The following is a 19,660-nucleotide window of genomic DNA, read 5'->3' as shown; positions in this document are numbered from 1 at the left end:
GTAAGAGTTACATTTAATAATTACTCCCCTAATTTTTTTTTTTTTAAAAGACACACTTAATGTTATAATTCACCATGGAATAAGCATAACGCAGCGTCCACACGGCGGCGTGCGTTGAAGCTTGCCGGTAAGCTTCTCTGAAACTCGACCAACAACCAATCACATGAATCTCACGCCCCGGACACACAAGCACGCGGTTTGATTGGCTAGAGCTTGTATATGATTCGATTGGCTGACGCTTCCGACGAAGCTTCAAAAGTTGAATATTGCTCAACTTTTGAAGCGAGCAACGCTCCCACAATGCAGTTCGGCAAAGCGTGACGTCACCCCATTCAGAGTGAATGGGCAGAGGCGTTGAAGCTTCAACGCACGACGCCGTGTGGACGGGCCGTAACCCAACAGTTCAAACAAACATTATTGCGTGCATACACACAAAATAGATTTTCAAGGGATTGCAACAACCTAATAAGGCTAGATGATAAACACTGTTCTGGTTTACCTCTACTAGGCTCTTACGTACAAATACACACATGCAAATAAAGAGACAAACACATAGACATTCAAAAACATGTAAAAGAGGCGCACATCAGGGACAGGGGTTGCAGGGGAGGTGAGTGGGTTAAAGCCGAGGAAGGCAAGTGAAATTTGCAATGCATCACATTAGAGCCAGCAGTGAAACGGTTGGGCCGAGGGGAGTTAAGCAAGATTTATATTCAGAGGAGGACAAATCTTGGCAGGCATGGAGTACCTATGTTAAGAGGCTCGGGGAGAGGAGGGGGATGGTATTGATGAGGAAGTGCAGGAAAGAAGAGTGTGGGTGCAGGATTGTTGTCCCCTGGGGAAGCTCCGTCTACAGCGGCGATATGGGGCTCAGACAGCAGATTAGTGTTTCTGCTCCATAATCAATTTGCTGTCTGGATCCCATTGCACATAACCAGCAAACAACCACTCCTCACTTGATCCTGCACAATTGTTATCCTTTCTTTTCCCCTCCACTCACTTCTCTTTCATCTCCTTTCCAAAGACAGGATATCTCCTTTGTTTGTTTACCCTTCACACATTTCACATGTCCCATCTCTACAGCTTAAGCCCCATAATAAACTCACAAACCAAGCTCTCCAGAATTCACTTTTATCATTTCTACTAACCTCTCAAAAACATACATTTTCCCAGTATGTCTCTTTAAAGAGTGTCATCTTCCACTAGCCACAGTAGAATCTGCACCCACTGCATTCTAGGGCAAGGCCGGGAACTTTGGGAGTAATTGTTTCCGAGAGTGTGTTTGTGCAGAGATGTCGAGGTTAACCTTGGCCAAGGACAAACTATTAGCTCCATCTCACCCTTGGGTCCAAGCTCGCTGCCATCTGCTGCAGAGCGGGGTTATAATACTGGCTGCCCAATCAATAACATATTACATGTTGGAACTGTGCGCCAGCCATAGTCGTGAATTTCTCTGCTTATTAAAAGAAAGGCACATTACACTCCAGAGAGGAAATACAGTACATTTCCCACTATCAGGCAGCGTCGCAATATCAATAGCACAAAGTGAAATAAAACATAACATTTCTGTTTGCAGAGAAAGAGCCTGGAGCCAATCAAAAGTGCATTTTTTTGTGTCCCACCGAATTATTTTAGTATTCATCTTAAATCAAGTCCCACAGAAAATAAGGTTATTTTCTCTGAGGACAGATGTGCTGAAATTTGATGAAGGTGTGTGTGTGTGTGTGTGTGTGTGTGTGTGTGTGTGTGTGTGTGTGTGTGTGTGTGTGTGTGTGTGTGTGTGTGTGTGTGTGTGTGTGTGTGTGTGTGTGTGTGTGTGTGTGTGTGTGTGTGTGTGTGTGTGTGTGTGTGTCTTTGTCTAGAGAAGAGGAGAAGTACTTAGAGATAAAAGCCCAGAGGGGCAGCCAGGAGGAGAGGCAGAGACAGCAGGTGGTGCTAGGAGCGCTGCTGCACCGAGGAGAAGGAGGCTGATGGGTTTTCGTGTCAACAGATCAATAACTTAGAGACTGAGAGAGGACTATCCAGTTCAGATTGTCTAACACAGACTGAGATAAAAGGTCAAAGATGTCGCAAAAACTACACAAACAAACCGTAAACGCAACTGAAATACTGGAAAAAACTGGAAAATAATATGGATGCTCCTGTCCAAGTTTTATCATTTCTATCATTTTCACAAATTGTTAATTCTAGACACAACTGGGTCAATCCAGAATTGGAAGACATTTTGTGTCCCACTTATGAAGTTTAAAATAATTCATTCCCAAAATCCTGAAACACGCAATTGTTGCGTTAAATATACTTATCCTTAGACAAAATGTAAATAGAGTTTTAGAAAAAGTTAATAAAGTAGTTTTTGATAAAAATATCAGATAGCTCTCAAACCCCCTCCCCCCAAATAGCATTTTTTGTCTTGTGCCTCCTTCTTGGAGACCAACTTGCATGTCAAATAAAACATTTTAAAAAGGTTTTTTATCTACTTTGTTTGCTATTATTTTGTTGATAAATGTCTCTTGTAATGATTTTTCGAATGTGTCAAAGTGATGAGCCTTATTTAGCCTCTTGGGGAAGTTTAGTCGCTAACTTCCTTCACATATACCTGAACATAATCATCTTCATTAATGTATTACTAAATCAGACCGTGAGACTTGACCCCGCTCATGACAAAACAGCTTGTCTTATTAAAGTGCACACATATAGAGTATGCAGGCATATAAGCACACACACAGCTGCAGCCTGTCAACCTCTCTGCATAGCTTTCTGATTGGACCAGGCAGATTGTCACCTCTTCTGATTCCAACAGGCACACACAGATGAGAGCTACTAATTGCCTCGCTGGGGCACAGACGTGACTCGCATGTGACTGCTGAAGTTTGGAGGCTTTTTGTGTGCTTAGGGGAGCCTGTGTCTGTCGTGAGTTTGTGAGTTGCGCGAGTGAGTCACTACAAGAGACTTGCAGGGTGTGTTTGTGTTATCAACAGTCTCATAGTGCTTGATGGTACCAATGACCTGAGTGAGTGAGGATGTTATGAAGGGTCCTTAGTGCCCGCTAAACTATCTTGTTTTGAAAGGGTGGAAATGAATCACACTTGCAGTCTTACCTTGGCCTGTTCTCAATGTCGCGCTGCAAACAAGGAGAAAGAGACAGAGTGAGAACAAATCATAATTAAAATCTTTGCACGGCAGTTGTGGATAGCAGATACAAAGATAAACAACATCATTAACATTACCCTAGTCAACACAGCTGGTGTGGCTTTTTATCTGACCATTTCATGTTCATTTTTATCCACCAGTTTATTCATTATCATATTAAAAAGGAGCAGTGTGGAACAAAGCACCAAGTTAGCCGCACAACACTATTCACGTGCTGGCTTTACTGTTTAATTGTCATTGGGGCTTAAAAGATTGTTTTCCATGTCAAATAGATTGATGTGACTTTTTGACTACTGGTGTACACAAATACATCAAGTAAAAAGGTATTCATGCGGCAAATGAAAAATGTAATCACATTTCAGATTCTATCAATTTAGAGAAGCTGTTAATGCATTATTTCACATTTAAACACATAACATTTATTTAATATGAATCTACACCATGTACCACTTTTAAACTCATTATTTAGCATGCAGAAAACACAGCTCCAGTATCAATGCAATACACTTGAAATCACTGTCATGTACTACAGCCAAACTACTTGTTATACCATCCCTAATCTCAATTGGTTTATTTTCAGTCAAGAGGACTTTGAGCACATGGCGGTCTCTTTTGTAATCATTAACAGTCCGCTGATTCCTGACTGAACTGTAGCAGTGGACCTCGACTACCAGCACTAAAATGGCTGCATCAGAAAGGGCTTTTAACTAACGGTGTCTCAAAGCCAGTGGCTCCTTGGCAGTGCAGCACATGAGAGGAGAGCTGATGAGTGGAGGCTGCGGAGATTTAATTAGCTTCAGAATCTGGACAAATACTTATTTTCAAATATTGGAACTTGGTGAGATTATTTCTGGTTTACCTTGTCGAACACTTAAATATAATCAAAAGTCAATTAGTGCAAAACTGACATTTACCAAGTAGCTTTGTGACAAGTAGAATTCAACAGTGGCAGTAGACCAAAAGGGAAGAAGACATGCAGAACTGCTTTCATTAAATCCCAATTAAACTGTCTCTTTACACATATATAAGATTTGATCTATCAGGAACATTTAAATTCAAGAGGAGACATATTTCTTTTAAAAACTAATTATGTTGCCGGGTAAAACATATATATGGAACATGTTTCAGTAAAGCACCCTTAGCCAGTGATCCATTAAATGGACTGTACATGAAATATCATAAGTCAAGTTTCAATCTATTCTAAGTGAGTCATTTCTACACTTTAGGAAATATGTTTGCATACTAAAGCGTCATATTTCATATTTGTAATCACTTCCCTAAAGAGACAAAATAAACAATGAAGATATCCAACAAATAATGCTGAGCTAACATTATCATAAAATTACTAAATGTTGGTCACTTCCTCAAGAAACCACAACCATGGTATTTGGTTTTAGTCCCAGTTGTGTGCTTTGTTTAAATGTGGTCCAATTAAAGAATGTTTTCTGCCGATGCCCACAAAATTGAAAAAAATATACTTTTAGAAAAAAAGGCTGACGGGTATGAAGCATTGTTTTCCGGCTTTAGATAACCACAGTTTATTACGCCTTTGTTAAAATAATACCTTCACTGTTGAATAAAACAAGACTTCATATTTCTTATATCATATTATTCACATGGCCTAAGGCAGTGAAATCTATATGTGCATATAAAAACTCAAAATCTCAATGCTACTGTGAGAAATGCATACACCATTAAAGGATGCAACCTGAAACAGCTCCATTCATAATTTAAACAAATAAAAATCAACTTTATGGAATGATGCACCCTTGATCTGTGTGTAATCTCACACGTCAAACTTCAAAAGAAAACCCCTAATGAGGTTAAATGTATATAAATAATAATCCTAACTGCAATGATCAATACATAATACCAATCAAATTTCATTAGTTCTACCATATAGAAAAAGTAGGAAAGGCCAGTCTATCATGAAATAAAAAACTAAGGGCTTCATATGGTGCACATTTAATTCCATGCATGGAAAATGAGCCCTAATGAGGAAATATTGATAAATTATCATTTTATATTGTTCATGAATGGAAACTAACCTTTTCTCAAACATGCAATATAGATGAATACGAACAAATCTAAAATAAACGCGATGGTGTAAAAACAATGTTTCCTATCTGATTTAAAAGGTAGCCATGAGGCAGCTGCGTTGTTTCTAATCAGCCTCGGAGCACTATAGTGAGCCAGGTAACGCTGCTGAGTCATGGTGGGGTCACTGCTGCAGACTCTTAACGCCTGGCTGATGAGGCGTCTTGGCTCTGTTTTAAGGCCCCGTATGTGTCCCTACCAGTCAAGCAGAAAGATCATTTCCTGCCAAGTGACATATAAATGTTTTTTAATTACTGTATGGTCGTCAGGGAATGTTCAAGTAAACACACTCCGTGGTTGTACAAATGGTTGCCTACTGGCCCTTTTTTAATGAAAATCTGGGGACAGAGCATTTTTATAACAAATGTTTCCGGTCTGACACAAAGTCTCCTAATATATTCTCCCTCTGGCTCCCACTGATTGGTCAATGTTTTTCTCATCCCCGATCTTTTTTATGTGCGTGTATGTGTGTCTTTACCTGTGTTCCTGTGCCTGCATTTAATCAAAGACAAGAGATTAATAACTGAACCAGTGGTAATTTGTTTGTTTGACCTTAAGCAAGAAGACTCACCTCAATTATGTGGTTTATTCTTTTGGGAGCAGTTTAAAGGATGGGTTTTATGCAGGTGTGAAACATTTGACATCACAGTTGCTTCGTTCAGCAGACTGCAGTATATGAGTTTATTATTCTTTAAAGGTGGCTAGCACTCTCTGACTTTGCTCTGAAGCTCAAAGCTTTACTTCAAAACCTTTTTTTGGAATCAAGGCACTTCTTCCAAAAAGTGCTAGAGGCTATACCTCTCTACCTCTCTGGCAAACAGAATTAGGTTGCACTTTACACATGGGGAAATAAACAAAAAACTAAAATTCACAAGGTTTATACATATTTAAAAAAGTTTTTGAGTATTTTCTTTTGTAGTGTCACATACCCTGATGTTATGGTTTCTTTCCTTGACTTCAAATCCAAAACACTGACATTCTAGGACTTTTGCAAAAATAATGATATACAATACACACTACTGCAGCTCTTGCTAGCGGTGTGTGCTGAAACAACCTATGAATCAATTAGAGTATCATCCCAAAGCCTAAAAAGTACGTGTTGCTTTCCTAATCTTCATACATTCTACACTTAGTTGTTGATTTTGAATGCAGGCAAGTCAAAACATCACTCTGAGCTGTCAGTTTGAGATTTGTCCCGTTTTAACACCTACTAACTAATGAATCGAACCAACTATTGGTAGATGGATCAAACTAAGTATTGTTTAAGTTCTAGCATCACAGTTGAGCAGAACTGCAGTAAAGGGGCAAGTGAATGATTGTAGTTCAATTTGCCGTCTGTAGGCACAGCCACTTTGAGACTAACAGTGACAGAGTGAGGGAGCAAAAAGGAGAATTCATGTTTGAGCCAGTTGTTCTCTGGATTCACGAGGCTCTCTACACGTCGTAAATGTTTTACCGAGGAAAAAATTGCTGGAGGTCTTGCTGAGTTTGCGATGAAATGACTGTTTTGGCACCCCGAGATTCTTTCACATTAAATCTCAGACTACACATTAAAACTCAGCCCAGATCAACATTAAAAAGACATATAATTACTGGATGAATAAAGTGCTGCATAAGCTCCCTCTCTACACCTACACACACCTCTCCAGTGATAAAATAACACTGCCCGTTCTAGCAATAACTAACACATGAGAACAAACAGGGTAACCATCGGCATTCAATTAGAGCCTTAATGAACCTGGCCCACAATGGATTCATTTCTCAGCCAGAAAAGCAATCTGCACGTCAGCTACCGCCATTACTGCAGCCTCCCTGCTCCCACAGAGAATCACCAGGGAACACTCAGGCCTCCTTTTCCTGACTGTGCTGACTTAAGTATGGAGAGTGACAAATGGACCAATGGGATGTTTTCATCTGGGATCTATAGGCAGTAAAAGCCCCCACTTCAATTTCCAAATTAGAGATGAGGGAGTGAAGTGCAGCAGGATCTGAAGTGACCTAAGTGCGTTGGCATGCCATTTCCTTCGGGCCAATGTATTTGTAAATGTATGAATTAGATACTGTAACAGCACTCAGCACTTTGGCATGGGAAGCTTACTATGAGGTACGTCTACACTACAGGCATCAAAAAATGCTTTCAACGCTTCGCCCATTCACTTGAATGGGGTGACGTAGAAGATTTTTAATATTCGCCGAACTGCATTGTGGGGAGCATGGCATGGCTTTGCAAGCATCACGAGCATCTATCGGCATCAAAAGTTGAACAATGTTCAACTTTTGAGGCTCGATGCTTGGCATCAGCCAATCAAATCCCGTTTATGCAAATCCCGCCAGTGCAAGCGCAGCCAATCAAACCGCGTGCAAGCTGGGAGAGCCAGACCGCAGTTCATTTCCTCATATTCCAAACGAGATATTACGGTAGCGAATCACCCAGTTCTTTACGACCGGAACTATTTACCGGGATACAAACCGGAGGAACCAGGCATGGAGGGAGGTGGCAGAGACAGTGGGTGAAACTGACAGTTTTTTCGCCTGTTTGGAGAGTTTATATCCAGTTTACTTCGTTTTAACATTGCTATTGCTTCGTATGTCGGGGGCGGGAGATTCATGTGATTGGTTGCTCGCAAAAAATCGCCAAGCTTCAGACACGCCCAGCTTCAAGATTTTTTGATGCCTGTAGTGTAGACGTAGCGGGCATGTATAAAGAAGAAGAGTGTACCTGCTGTGTTCATGGCAGAATTACAGAGGACAAACACCGTTACACGTATGCTTCATCAGCCTACAGCGCAGGATTTATGTGCATCTAACTACCTGTATCACACTGACACAGCTGACTGTATGATAGGAAAACTGCATTTTTCTCAACATAATACATACGCCCGGATAACTACAGCTGGTCTCTCCTTTCATTTGGAACAAAGCTGTGTATTGCGGCACCTGTTTACCATATTAATTTTCGCCATAATGACTATGTAGCAGATGCCGCGATCATTAGTAAGATAATACTTTAAGTTGAAGGCCTGGGATCACACCCCATGGCTGCTAGCATTGAGGATACCCTGCCTAAAGTGTCCCTAAGCAGCGCCTCGGACCGACTCTCCATCAGCGGAAATATAACAAAGATAAGTCGTGTCATAAGCAGAGGAAGACAGGTTGAGGTTACATTTGAAATAATGTCTACTACAGCATGCTCTGTAAAGTTGGAGACAGATGATCAGCAACATAACAGCTTTCTGCTTGCTGGCAAATAGTTTGTAATTGTTTATTGACAAGGCAATCGTGCCAGTTTTACAAGGCTGCCCTCAGTAACTGCTTTGGCAGCAGAACTCTGTGTTTAAAGTCTACGTTAATTTATCATTGACCGTGTTTGTTTGGGCTCTATCAATATGATCTCATCAAATGTCATTTTATTTAGTAATTTAAGCTTTACTTAAATATGAGTCTCTGGATCAGGTTTTCTTTCAACTGTTTTCGTGTTTGGTCATACATTTTGATTATAACAAGCTAAGATTGCTATGTGAATTAAGTTAAATGCCCACCAGTTATTAACCAACTTTCATATCTGAAAAAAGTGCATTCAGTATGATTGGATTCCCTTTGGTAAAAGAGTGAACATTTTGAACTTGAGAGGAGGCACTACAGGTAAACATCGTCACATAATTAACTATCAGATTTCACCATGAAATGTTCAATGTTGATTACTTACCTTTATTAAATTACATATTTTCTAAAATATTATCTTAAAATATGCAAATTCAGGTATATCTTATTATTTTGAATACATTTCCAGGACAGGAATCTGAAAATGTAATAAAGCCAGGTTCTAAATGGTCGTTTCATGTTGTTCGTGTATGACAGCCAAGGTTTTTACAGAGGACATTTTTGATATCTTTACTTAACTCAATAAATCTGTAAATACTGTCAACAGCCATACAAAAATAAATAAATCAATTTTCTGAGTAGTTTCTTATCTTGAAGATAGTTATAACTATATGAAAAACCCCATTAATTATTTCCACAAAGAAGTGACCTTAGATTTAGCAGGCCACATTTTAGCACCTTTATCTACATCAGTCTAATGAAGTCTAATGCATGAGACTGAGGCTTATGTAAAGCAGCAATATAAAGAAGGTGAAATGGTGTGTTTCACAGTTTCCGAAGTGCCAATTAAAGCTTTAAAATCCACTGGGCTTTGGTGACATTATAAACTTGCTAACCTTTCTATTTACCTTCACTGTAACTGTGCAGACTGCAGATTGTGTGAAAGCAGTTTAAGGATCAGAATAAGGACGATAAGGAAGAAAGGTTCTTCTCACCTGGACTCTGTGGGCTGGTACCGCTGCTAGAGCTACTGCTGCCCCCGCAGGGCCCAACGCCTCCGCCTTTTCCAGCAGGCACAGCTGGTGTGTGATGTTGGCCATCTCTTCCTGCAGGCGCTCCGTTTCGACAGAGATCTCAGCGATTTTCTCAGCAGCAGATGCCGTTAGGAAGGCTTCTTTGAGGTCTACCAGGTGAAGGGTCCTCTTCTCCTCCAGACGCACCAGTCTGCGTAGCTCATCGAACTGGCTGTTCACATAGGCCTCCAGCTCTTCTACTGACATCTATGGAGATATGGAGACGAAGTATAGGAGACAGCGGGGGATGAGCGTAAGTGAAGGAATGAACTGGGCATATGTAAGTCCAGGAAGTCCAAATGACCAAGACGCTACGATGCTGGTATGCATTTTCAAGTAAACCCAGTGTTTCCCCTAGGATTGAGTCATAGCAGCGGTGCTAAGGCACGTGGTCTCAGCACAAAGTGAGCGCGGGGCGCGTGGAACTTTTTAGTGTGTGCGTGCGAAGTGCGCCACGCCAATTTGTTTCTATGTGTCTGCCAGCACAAGAAAGGCTCTTGAGGCCTAGTACCAGGGCCAGTTCTAGACAATTTGCTGCCCTAGACAAGATTTTAGGCGAGATTTTATATATAAAGAATAAATGAAAAATCTCTACAAAAGACAAATACACTGCAAAAACTGAAACTTATTTCTACACTTTCATCACTTACAGCGCCCTTCATACAGGGCAAATGAAAAGTGTAACCGGGGTCTTACATTTACTTAATTATGGATGTTGTTACATCAAGACCAAAAATTAGGATGAGCACCAACGGTCAGCGCAGCGCCCCCCAGATCTGGTGCCCAAGGCCAGGGGTTCCCAAACTTTTCAGCCCGCGACCCCCAAAATAACAGTGCCAGAGACTGGCGACCCCCTGTCTCAAACTTTACAAATATAATTTGTTTGTAAAGTTTGAGAAACAGAGCCTCGTTGCGGGGAAATTATACAGATGGCTAGTTCGCCCCTGAAAATGTCTATGCAAACGTTATTATTAATAATAATTTAAAAAATATATATATAAAAAATATTAATCAATTTTTTATTTTTTTATTTTCCATTTCTATTTTGTAATCATCTCGCGAACCCCACTCGGGCTCTCGCGACATCCCGGGGGTCGCGACCCCCACTTTGGGAACCCCTGCCCTAGGCGACCGCCTATGCCGCCTATGCCAAAAATCGGCCCTGCCAGTACATACAGTGGCAATGTCTCAAGATTTAGCAAAAATACACCTTTATTGAACATACAGTAACACAAATACTACAAATCCACATAACAAACAATCAAAAATGAGAAAGGGTCGCCACTTATTATTATTTTAATTAAAAAAAAAAAGTTTTAAAAAAACGACGCTGCTATAGGGGAAACACTGAAACCTGAATGAACTTTACTGTAGGTATGAAATATTGAGATCAACTCAGAAAAATGGAGGCAGAGACAGACATAAAACGAGTAAAAAATGAGATGAGATGACAGAAAAATGTAAATTGAACATCCAGATGCAAAAAAGAGTAATGCATAAAGCCAAAATATAGGAGCAGCAAAGTCTTCTGACTTTTATGTTGACATATGAATACTATTTTAATAAGCCCGCTGGTCTCTATCATGCAGTAGCTAATTGATAGCATGAAGCAGATCCCCTGGAGCTGAACTCCATGCATCCTATCTGTAGATTGAGACCTCAGAGGCTCTTTCTACCACAGAAAGCCATCTGTTTGGCTTTCAAGGCAACTGAACAGCTCACTGAGAAACCCGTTTTAATCCATTTCCCTGTTCCCTGATGAAACTCTCTTTAGCTATGACTCGTTAGGTTAAAAAACACCTCAATTAACAGATGGCTCCCCTACCGATGTGGCTCCACCTCCAGCACAAATTATATCCTAAGCTAAAACACACAAAAATCTCCTTGTCATGATCTCTTCTTCTGAATATGCTATAACCCCTTCTATCTATGAACAGCAGCTGCTCAGTCTCTTCTCTTCCCTCGAGCAGAACTTCACTCTCTTCCTCTCCACCTAGCTTCCCCTCAGCCTCCCTCTCTGCAGTGAAGCGAGGAATCATAAGTCTTTACGGAGGTTGGCAGAGCCAAGGCTCCTGGGGCCCCACGTTTTCATTGTGTATATTCCATTTTCAGTACAAGCAATCAAGATTTTCCAAATTGGCCATTAAACCAAGCTCAAGAAGTAACATTTTTTATTTACTTTCTTTGTGTGAGCAAACAAAAGTTTGCACATTGCTCATTTTGATTCAGACGAAGGGATATAGTTAGCATCTAATTCAAAATCAAAAAGTCCTTTTCTCTTTTTGGTTCAGCAAAAATCAATAACCTGAAAATATTTCTAATTAACTAGGAACAATTGACTACTACTGCCTTGGTCTAGCAACCAATTCGTTTCTTGTCTAGATACTCAAGTGAAGCATATCTTTGAATATGAAAGAGTAGTGTGAATCAAGCATCCTTTTCCAAATGTATCCTTCTATGCCTTTGAAAGTTCTCTTACTTTAACGCACAGGGCAATAGAAGGGAGTGCTCAAATATAATAAATCCAACAACATTACAATACAAGGTGATTAAATCTTCAAGAAGACTCATCAATTTAAATGTGAGCAGTGAACACTTAGAAAACACATTAGGAAAATGACAAGGCATTTACTACCTCATTTCGTAATGGGAACATTTTTTAATGCTTAAGCTGTTGCTCATGTTTTAGAGTATGAAGCATCTTGCTCTGATTGAGGTGTCATGGACACCATGATGGATTTACATATTCAATTTTACTCTTAATTTATTTACAGCTGTCACAGCCTTTCCTGGTACTCCTGCTCTTCGCTGTGTGTGGGTGCATCTTTCAAGAGCTGCTTCCTGACAGTGAGCATCTTCAAACAATCACCAGGGCAATAAAACCATTTCATGATTCTAAATTAAGCCTCAATCTCCCTCAAGCCTGTGCCAGATCGGCTTGTTTTTTTTGCAAAGCTCTTAAAGGCCCAGTGAAGTGTGCACCTGTGCATGATCTGTTATGCTAATACGTATAGTAATGACCAAAATTGTCCATTGGAACCCATATCAAAAAATGTTGGAATAGCAACAAATTTGACGAGTTTTGAATTTTCCGGGGAAATCTGCAGTCGACCTTCGCCTTCGTGGGCGTGGCTTGCGATCTACTGCGTGACGTCACGAGATGGACGCCGCTGCACTGTTTACATTCACCACCGTTCCTTTTTTCTCTTTTTCAAAGTCGAATTTCTCAACGTTTTTGAGCTAGTATTTTCCTGGAAAGTGTGTCGGAGTCGACTGGAAGTGATTGCCAATCGAGAAAACCTGAAAATGGAGGCGACAGTGAAGAAAGAGGGATGAAAAACACAGGGGAAACGATGCATTGCCGCTGGCTGTAGTAATGTCAAGTCTGCCGAAGTGGCGATGTTTCTGTTCCCAAAAGATGAAGGTGAGCCTGGCTGGTGTCATTGTTTCGTAGATTATTTGATTGATCATGATAAATAAAGGCCAGTGGTCGATTCGAGAGAGAGAGAAAGAGAGACTGAAAGAGTTACAGGGTTGTTGTTAGCATCTGGTGCTAGCTCGGAGCTAACGGAGATTAGCTGTTTCAACAATAAGGAGAGGGAGAGTGCTCTCCTGTGGGACTGAGAGAGATAACGTCAGCTCAGGGAGGTAAACTGTAGCCTAAGTTATCTCAGTGGGTTTGGTCATCTATGTAAACAAATATTTCCATCTATGTAATATTAGTTGTATAAAATAGGTTAAGAAATCATTCCAATGTTTTTTGATTATTGAAATATATGTTTCATATGAGTGTTGAGAGCTGTATCCATAAATCTCTTAATGTTGCCCTCAAAGTGCACCAGATTGATCACTTTCCTCATCTATCCTGTCCGAAAAGCTGTCCAAATCAATCATTTCTCTCACACTAGTATCACTTTCCGGAGTCTCCGCCATGTTTACAATCGCAACTGGGTACATCTTGTGACGTCACAGCCACTATCGTCTGCAACTTCCGTTAGGCTCAGACGGCAAAATTAATAATTCATTAATTCATTAATTATGAATTATTAAAAATTATTTTAGCCATGAACAGGCACAATGATATGTAAGGAATGAAACTGCCATTTCATTTTGGTGCAAAAACATGCACTTCACTGGGCCTTTAAGCCACTTTTTCAAGCCTTGCTTTGAGACCTGACTTTTTGCCCGTTTTCCAGTCAACAGCCATTGCCTATACCTCTGGTGCCAGACCTTTGGATTTTTTTTAACTATGCCTGTATACTGATGAAGAGTTAAACCATAGCTATTTATTTTGTAATGGCTAGTCTGTCAAGGACTTAAAGTACAACTATATAGATTTTTATGTTTGCAATTGTCCAATAATCCTCTTTAAAATGTAATTTAAATTTGAATTTATGATCAGTAGCTTGTGGCTAATGTTAGCTTGTGGTAAAAACATTAGCATAGTTCAGACAAGGCACTATAAGATAAGACAACCCTTTATGAATCCCCATAGTGAAACTCAGGGAACAGTTACATATAAAAGTGGCGTAATGGACAAAACTGAGTGATTTAGCCGTGTCTTCTATACTTGTAGTGGCAAAACTCCCAATATGTTCTGTCGCTGAGAGGCTAAAACTTGGCTCGTCACATTTCCTCACTTAATTCCTGTTCCTGACTGTTGCATGCTTGTCTTTAAGCAGTCTTTATAACACAATAATAGCAGCCACTTCTGCCTTGGCTTTTATATATGCAGATGAATAGGTCGATTCTCTGAATCTTGAACCATGAGTAAGTTTGCTTTTCCTGTTTTCAATATTTGATACTGCATATTCCATTCTAGTTTCTGTTTTTAACAATCATTTTGGATTTTCTAGTATGCAGTGCACCGTTCCTAAAAGATTTACAGCAACACAACAGCATTCACATCAATCTTGTCGCTTTTGTAGGGTTTGATCTCAGCGGTGCGCGGTGGTCACAGCGCCACAAACAATTCCAATAGTCCAAACTTCTTCCGCTAATATCGCCATAAACCAGCAAGCACAACACAGGAAAAAAAGCAGTCTCCAATGGACTAGCCGCAGCACTTCCAAACTGTGTTCAGAGAAACATAAACACAGAAAGAATGCAGCCTACTGCTTCAGTTGTGGTTGATCATGTTGAATAAAGCAAATCATATAAATAATCATCTTTGCAGGACCAAACGTTCAAGAGAAAATGCCTGCCCTAGCTCACACTTATTTTTTGTAGGAGCCAACAAATAAGCATTTTGGCTTGTACAATACTTATAGTGCAGAAGTGAAATAGTTGGGCATCATCGGTGACAACAGATCGTCTTGAATGAACGCCTCCTGTCTCATTTCACTTAACCTGGCATCATTTGACCTACCCAAGTAATTGAAAATGTCCACATTTTGTTCAGTTGTGGTACCAACAGGATTCAGAGAATGGACGGAAAGCTTTAAATCATGGAGAACAATGCTAGCTACGAGCAGAGCTACAACATGGATGGGGCGGAGAGAATTGTAACATACAAATGTTTAGTATCTTATCTGTCCTCTGACACATTCCTTTATCCAATCTCCCAATCTCCGGGACTTCCACAGAGCCCCCTGACCTATCATCGAGTCCCTGTGGCCTCGGTGGCAGATGGGAGGCGTGATCCTGGACCAGTGCTCTTTGTGTATGTGGAACAAGAGCCCTCTGCCCTTGGACCTTTCACTCAGTGACAGGATTTCTCTTAGAATTTATCCAGCTAGTAAGGGAGGAGCACTCATGCGTACTAAGCTTCATTTGCATTGCTGCAAGCTGAGGCCACAAAATGAGGCCTCAGGAGAGACAGTGGCACGCTGCTTACAAGGGCAGAGTTAGAGTAAGGACAGGGGATGAGAGAGAGAGGGAGAGAGAGAGAGAGCACAGGCAGAGTCAGGAAATCAGGCTAGCAGATTAGAAAAAGCTCATTTCTTTTTCAAGCAGGTAGGATGTTAGGCAAGAAGATTAGGAAAACCAAATTCGATTCAGGTTGTGTTTCTAAAATGACTTCAATTATTAATGTAGAACCGTTGTTATCAATCTGTAAAGCAGGGAATTTCTGTCTGTATGTGTATGTCTACACATTTACAATTGGCAGGTGTATGGCGATTGCATCCCAAGAGCATGCATAACAAAGATGGTGCAATTTGGAAACCTGTCTAGTTCACGATAAGCAAAGTTGGAAATAACAAGCGAACAGCCTCCAAACAGCTTCCAAGCAGCCATGTTTTACACAGGCGTTGTCATAGTCGGAGAAATACAGGAATGATAGTACTGCAAACACATGCCAAAGCGGCACGTCAGTTCAGAGTTCATCTATACAATGTATTCTGCACCGAGCTGGTCTGAAAGTGACTTACCAAGGAAAGAAAAACACTCCTTGTGTCTGAAAATGTTTCCTCAGAATCAGAGAGCTGGGAACTGTGATTCGCTAAAAATAAAACTCTTCTTAGAATTTCCACAAACACTTCACCTGATTATAACCTGGCAAGACATTCAAATTGAATTAGCTTCACACACTAGTGTATTCAATGGAACGAGCTTAAGTTTCACTTTTGATTGCATGATATAGCCCAGCGCAACACCTCCGTCACACATGTTGCCACTTGTTTGTACCATTTTCTGGCAATTTGTAATCTGTTCTAGGAAAACTGTGTTTTTTAGGATTTCAAGAAGCATACTGTATAGAACAAACAATGGATGTATTTTATGAACATTTATCCTTGTATTGTTGATTTATTGTGTGAACGAGGCGATATAGAGAAGGTTAAGCTGTCATTATTAAACTGTTATGTACTGTTGGAGTGGTAAGCAGGCCTATTGCCTGCTCAGCCCTCTCCTCTACTCCCTGTTCACTCACGACTGCATGGCCACACACAGCTCCAATACCATCTTGAAGTTTGCTGACGACACGACCGTCATCGGCCAGATCACCGACGGCGACGAGACGGCGTACAGAAAGGAGGTCGGAAACCTGACATCTTGGTGCCAGGACAACAACCTCCATCTCAACTTCAGCAAAACCAAGGAGCTGATTGCGGATTACAGGAAGCAGCAGAGAGAGGGACACGCCCCCATCGCCATCAATGGGAAACGTGGAGAGAGTCAGCAGCTTCAGCTTCCTCGGTGTCCACATCACTGAGGACCTGACATGGACTCTTCACAACACCACCATCACCAAGAAAGCTCGACAGCGGCTCTTCTTCCTCCGCAGGCTGAGGAGGTTCAACATGGACTCCAGGATACTCTACAACTTCTACAGGTGCACCATAGAGAGTATCCTGACTGGCTGCATCACGACCTGGTACGGCAGCTAAGCCGCCCTCAATCGTAAGGCTTCACAGAGGGTGGTGAAAACTGCACAGAACATCACCAAGACGGAGCTGCCATCCATGGAGGACCTTCACTCCCAGCGGCTCAGGAAGAAATCCCTCCGGATTATAAAAGACCCCCCTCACCCCAGCCACAAACTGTTCTGCCTGCTGCCGTCTGGCAGGCGCTACCGCAGCATCCGGACTAAAACCACCAGACTAAGGGACAGTTTCATCCCACAGGCAATAAGACTGTTAAACAACTGAACTGCTGAAACAATTTCATAACATTCATCTGCTACTTAGTAATTATCTATCTATTATCTAATATATCATTCCAATAACTTGTATATAGACTCGTTTTTTTTTTTTATAGACTCGTTTTTTTTTTTTTCGAACTATTTTTCTTTTGTATTACTTTTAATATAATATACTTTAATATTGCTTTAATATTGTCTGCTTATCTGTATTATTGTGTTGCATTGTAGGAGAAGGTCCTTGGTTGGTATAAAAAAGTTTGAGAAACACTGCACTAGTGGATTATCAACGGGGGGAGCCTCGCTGCGGGGAAATTATACAGATGGCCAGTCCGCCCCTGAAAAATGTCTATGCACACGTTATTATTAATAAGAATAAAAACAAAAAAATTGATAATGTCTTTCTTTTTTAAATGTTGTAATCATCTCGCGACCCCCACTCGGGGTCCACTTTGGGAGCCCCTGGGTTAGAGGACACATTTAAATCAAGTCATCTGAAAACAGTTCACAGCAAATATCAAAGTAGTCAAAGTTTTAATCTTGACCTCTACAGGGACACATCACATCAGTGGGTCCATCATCACACACATTTCTGTGGCCAAAAGCCATTTAAATGTCTCTTTAAATCCCAAAGTTTCACAGACATCAAATGTGTTGTTCAAAGTGACATAACGACACGATGCCAAAGAGATCAAAGGTACAGAAAAAATAGTGCCATCTTGAACGAGAATATTTCCCTACATTTAAGCTTCCTGCAGCTTCAATGAAATGATGAAAAATGCAGATGCGGAATATATTATTTTTGTATCTGCAAGAGATGTTTTATCCAACTTTGATATTTCTTGAAAGCTAACATTTTGGAAGCACTAGAGTTCAAATGGTTAACTTTCTTTGAAATTAGAGGGAGTTCCGCTGCTTTTTCCGATATCTGTTTTGTGTGATGCTTTTTTAAAAAGCATTAATAGAACATTAGGAGTAAATGGATCTGAACTGTCCTTGCCCTTGGCAATAGTGGCCCCGTTCCAAGTGAACTCACTCTCTCACGCTCTCTTTTATCTCTTCCAGAGATGAGATTCTCCAATTAAACCTCTAACACAACACAGCAATACAAGTTCATTTGTAAAATGCTAGCTCTTCAAAGTAATATAAAGTATGGTAATCAGAGAATGAACAGGGGAGAGAGGGAAAAATGAGACAGAAGGCCTTTGGTTTTATAACAGCAGAGTTTCAATATCCAGCACCTTTTCATTAGTTTTGAGGGAGACAATGTTAGCCAAGCAACTTTCTGGGTAATGATACCGAGTAATTCAATTAAAAACGCTCTGAGTGGAGAAGGAATGGGAACGACAGCCTCCAATGAGAGAGGGGAGAGGAAGAAAAAGAATGAGGTAGAGAAGGGCAAGAAAACACAGGATGAATAAACCTAACAGTAGCAGCCTCTTCTTTTCATGCCTCTTCCGTTTGTTCCTCGGTTCCCTAAGACAGCCTTAATGTGTCTACTTCTCTCGTAGATTTGATCAGGCGAGGAAAGTGGATGTAGCTCCTGCACACACATGCACATTTGTGAATGGGCTGATGTTGCTGTTCAGATATCCCACTTTTCTCTCTGTAGGTGCAGAGAGAGGCTCCACAGCCTGTGTGCATCTCAGCAGACACCCTGCCCGGCAAAATGAGTAAATGAAACATGAGAGCGAGATAAATACGCTGACTACCTGCTAAAGCCACAACCTGATTCACATATCATTTCCAGCTCTTTCGACGATAGGTAACCCAAGCTGACAGACAGCAATCTTGGTCCTTCATGTCACGTTACGCCTCCGGTCCTCCATTAATATGTATGCAGCCTCATCACTGTTTCTTTTTTGCATTAAATTCCATTCCCCTGTGGAGAGCGGAGATATGAGTTTTGAGAGATTACAATCACTGTACCTGCAGGAAAGTAGATAATTATGCAGGCTACTTTTAATAAGAAAACACCAGCCAAGGGTTAAATATTTTCATTCACCCTTCCACCCCCTTACTGACAGCTGCTCACACCTCTTCCCCTCCGAAGTCATTTAGGAAGTCAATATCACACGACTTAAGCTCCTCCAGCCTCTGTCTTTCTTTTTTTTCCCCCTGTCTCTCTCTCTCTCTCTCTCTCTCACAGACAACCAGGAGCCGTCACTCTGATGGTCGCCTGTCATGCATAATAAGAAACGTTGACATTTCAGAGAGCAGAGAGGACACGCCGACAAATCCACATAAAGGTCTCTCACATAGTGGCCTCTGAGTGAGCAGGTAAGTGGATCTTTTTTTAGTCGAGCACACTGCACCTCTACAGCTGAACAGCACAACACTGAATGTCCAGGAAGTCCTTGGGGCAGCATTGATATTTCAGTATGATAATCCACATGAACTCAGGTGGGGTGCCGGCTGCCGGTAAAAGTGTTTCCTCTCA

General features: G+C 41.0%; 1 protein-coding gene across 6 annotated transcripts in view; it reads right to left on the bottom strand.

The window, feature by feature from the left end:
- trim44 (tripartite motif containing 44) overlaps window positions 1-19,660 on the bottom strand; it is a 46,775-nt gene that overhangs the window by 21,690 nt on the left and 5,425 nt on the right. For 5 of the 6 annotated variants that reach the window (XM_079679973.1, XM_079679971.1, XM_079679972.1 and 2 more), the window contains 2 exons: window positions 9,564-9,848; window positions 3,099-3,121 (listed from right to left, as the gene is read on the bottom strand). In XM_079679973.1, the coding sequence (XP_079536099.1) occupies window positions 3,099-3,121; window positions 9,564-9,848 (308 nt within the window). The remainder of the gene's footprint in view (window positions 1-3,098; window positions 3,122-9,563; window positions 9,849-19,660) is intronic. The other variant, XM_079679974.1, reaches the window with a different exon arrangement.

This window comes from Notothenia rossii (assembly GCF_949606895.1).
Source record: "Notothenia rossii genome assembly, chromosome: 5".
Classification (NCBI taxonomy): domain Eukaryota; kingdom Metazoa; phylum Chordata; class Actinopteri; order Perciformes; family Nototheniidae; genus Notothenia; species Notothenia rossii.
Note: the sequence above shows the minus strand (reverse complement) of the source record. Positions and strands in the feature narration are given on the sequence as shown.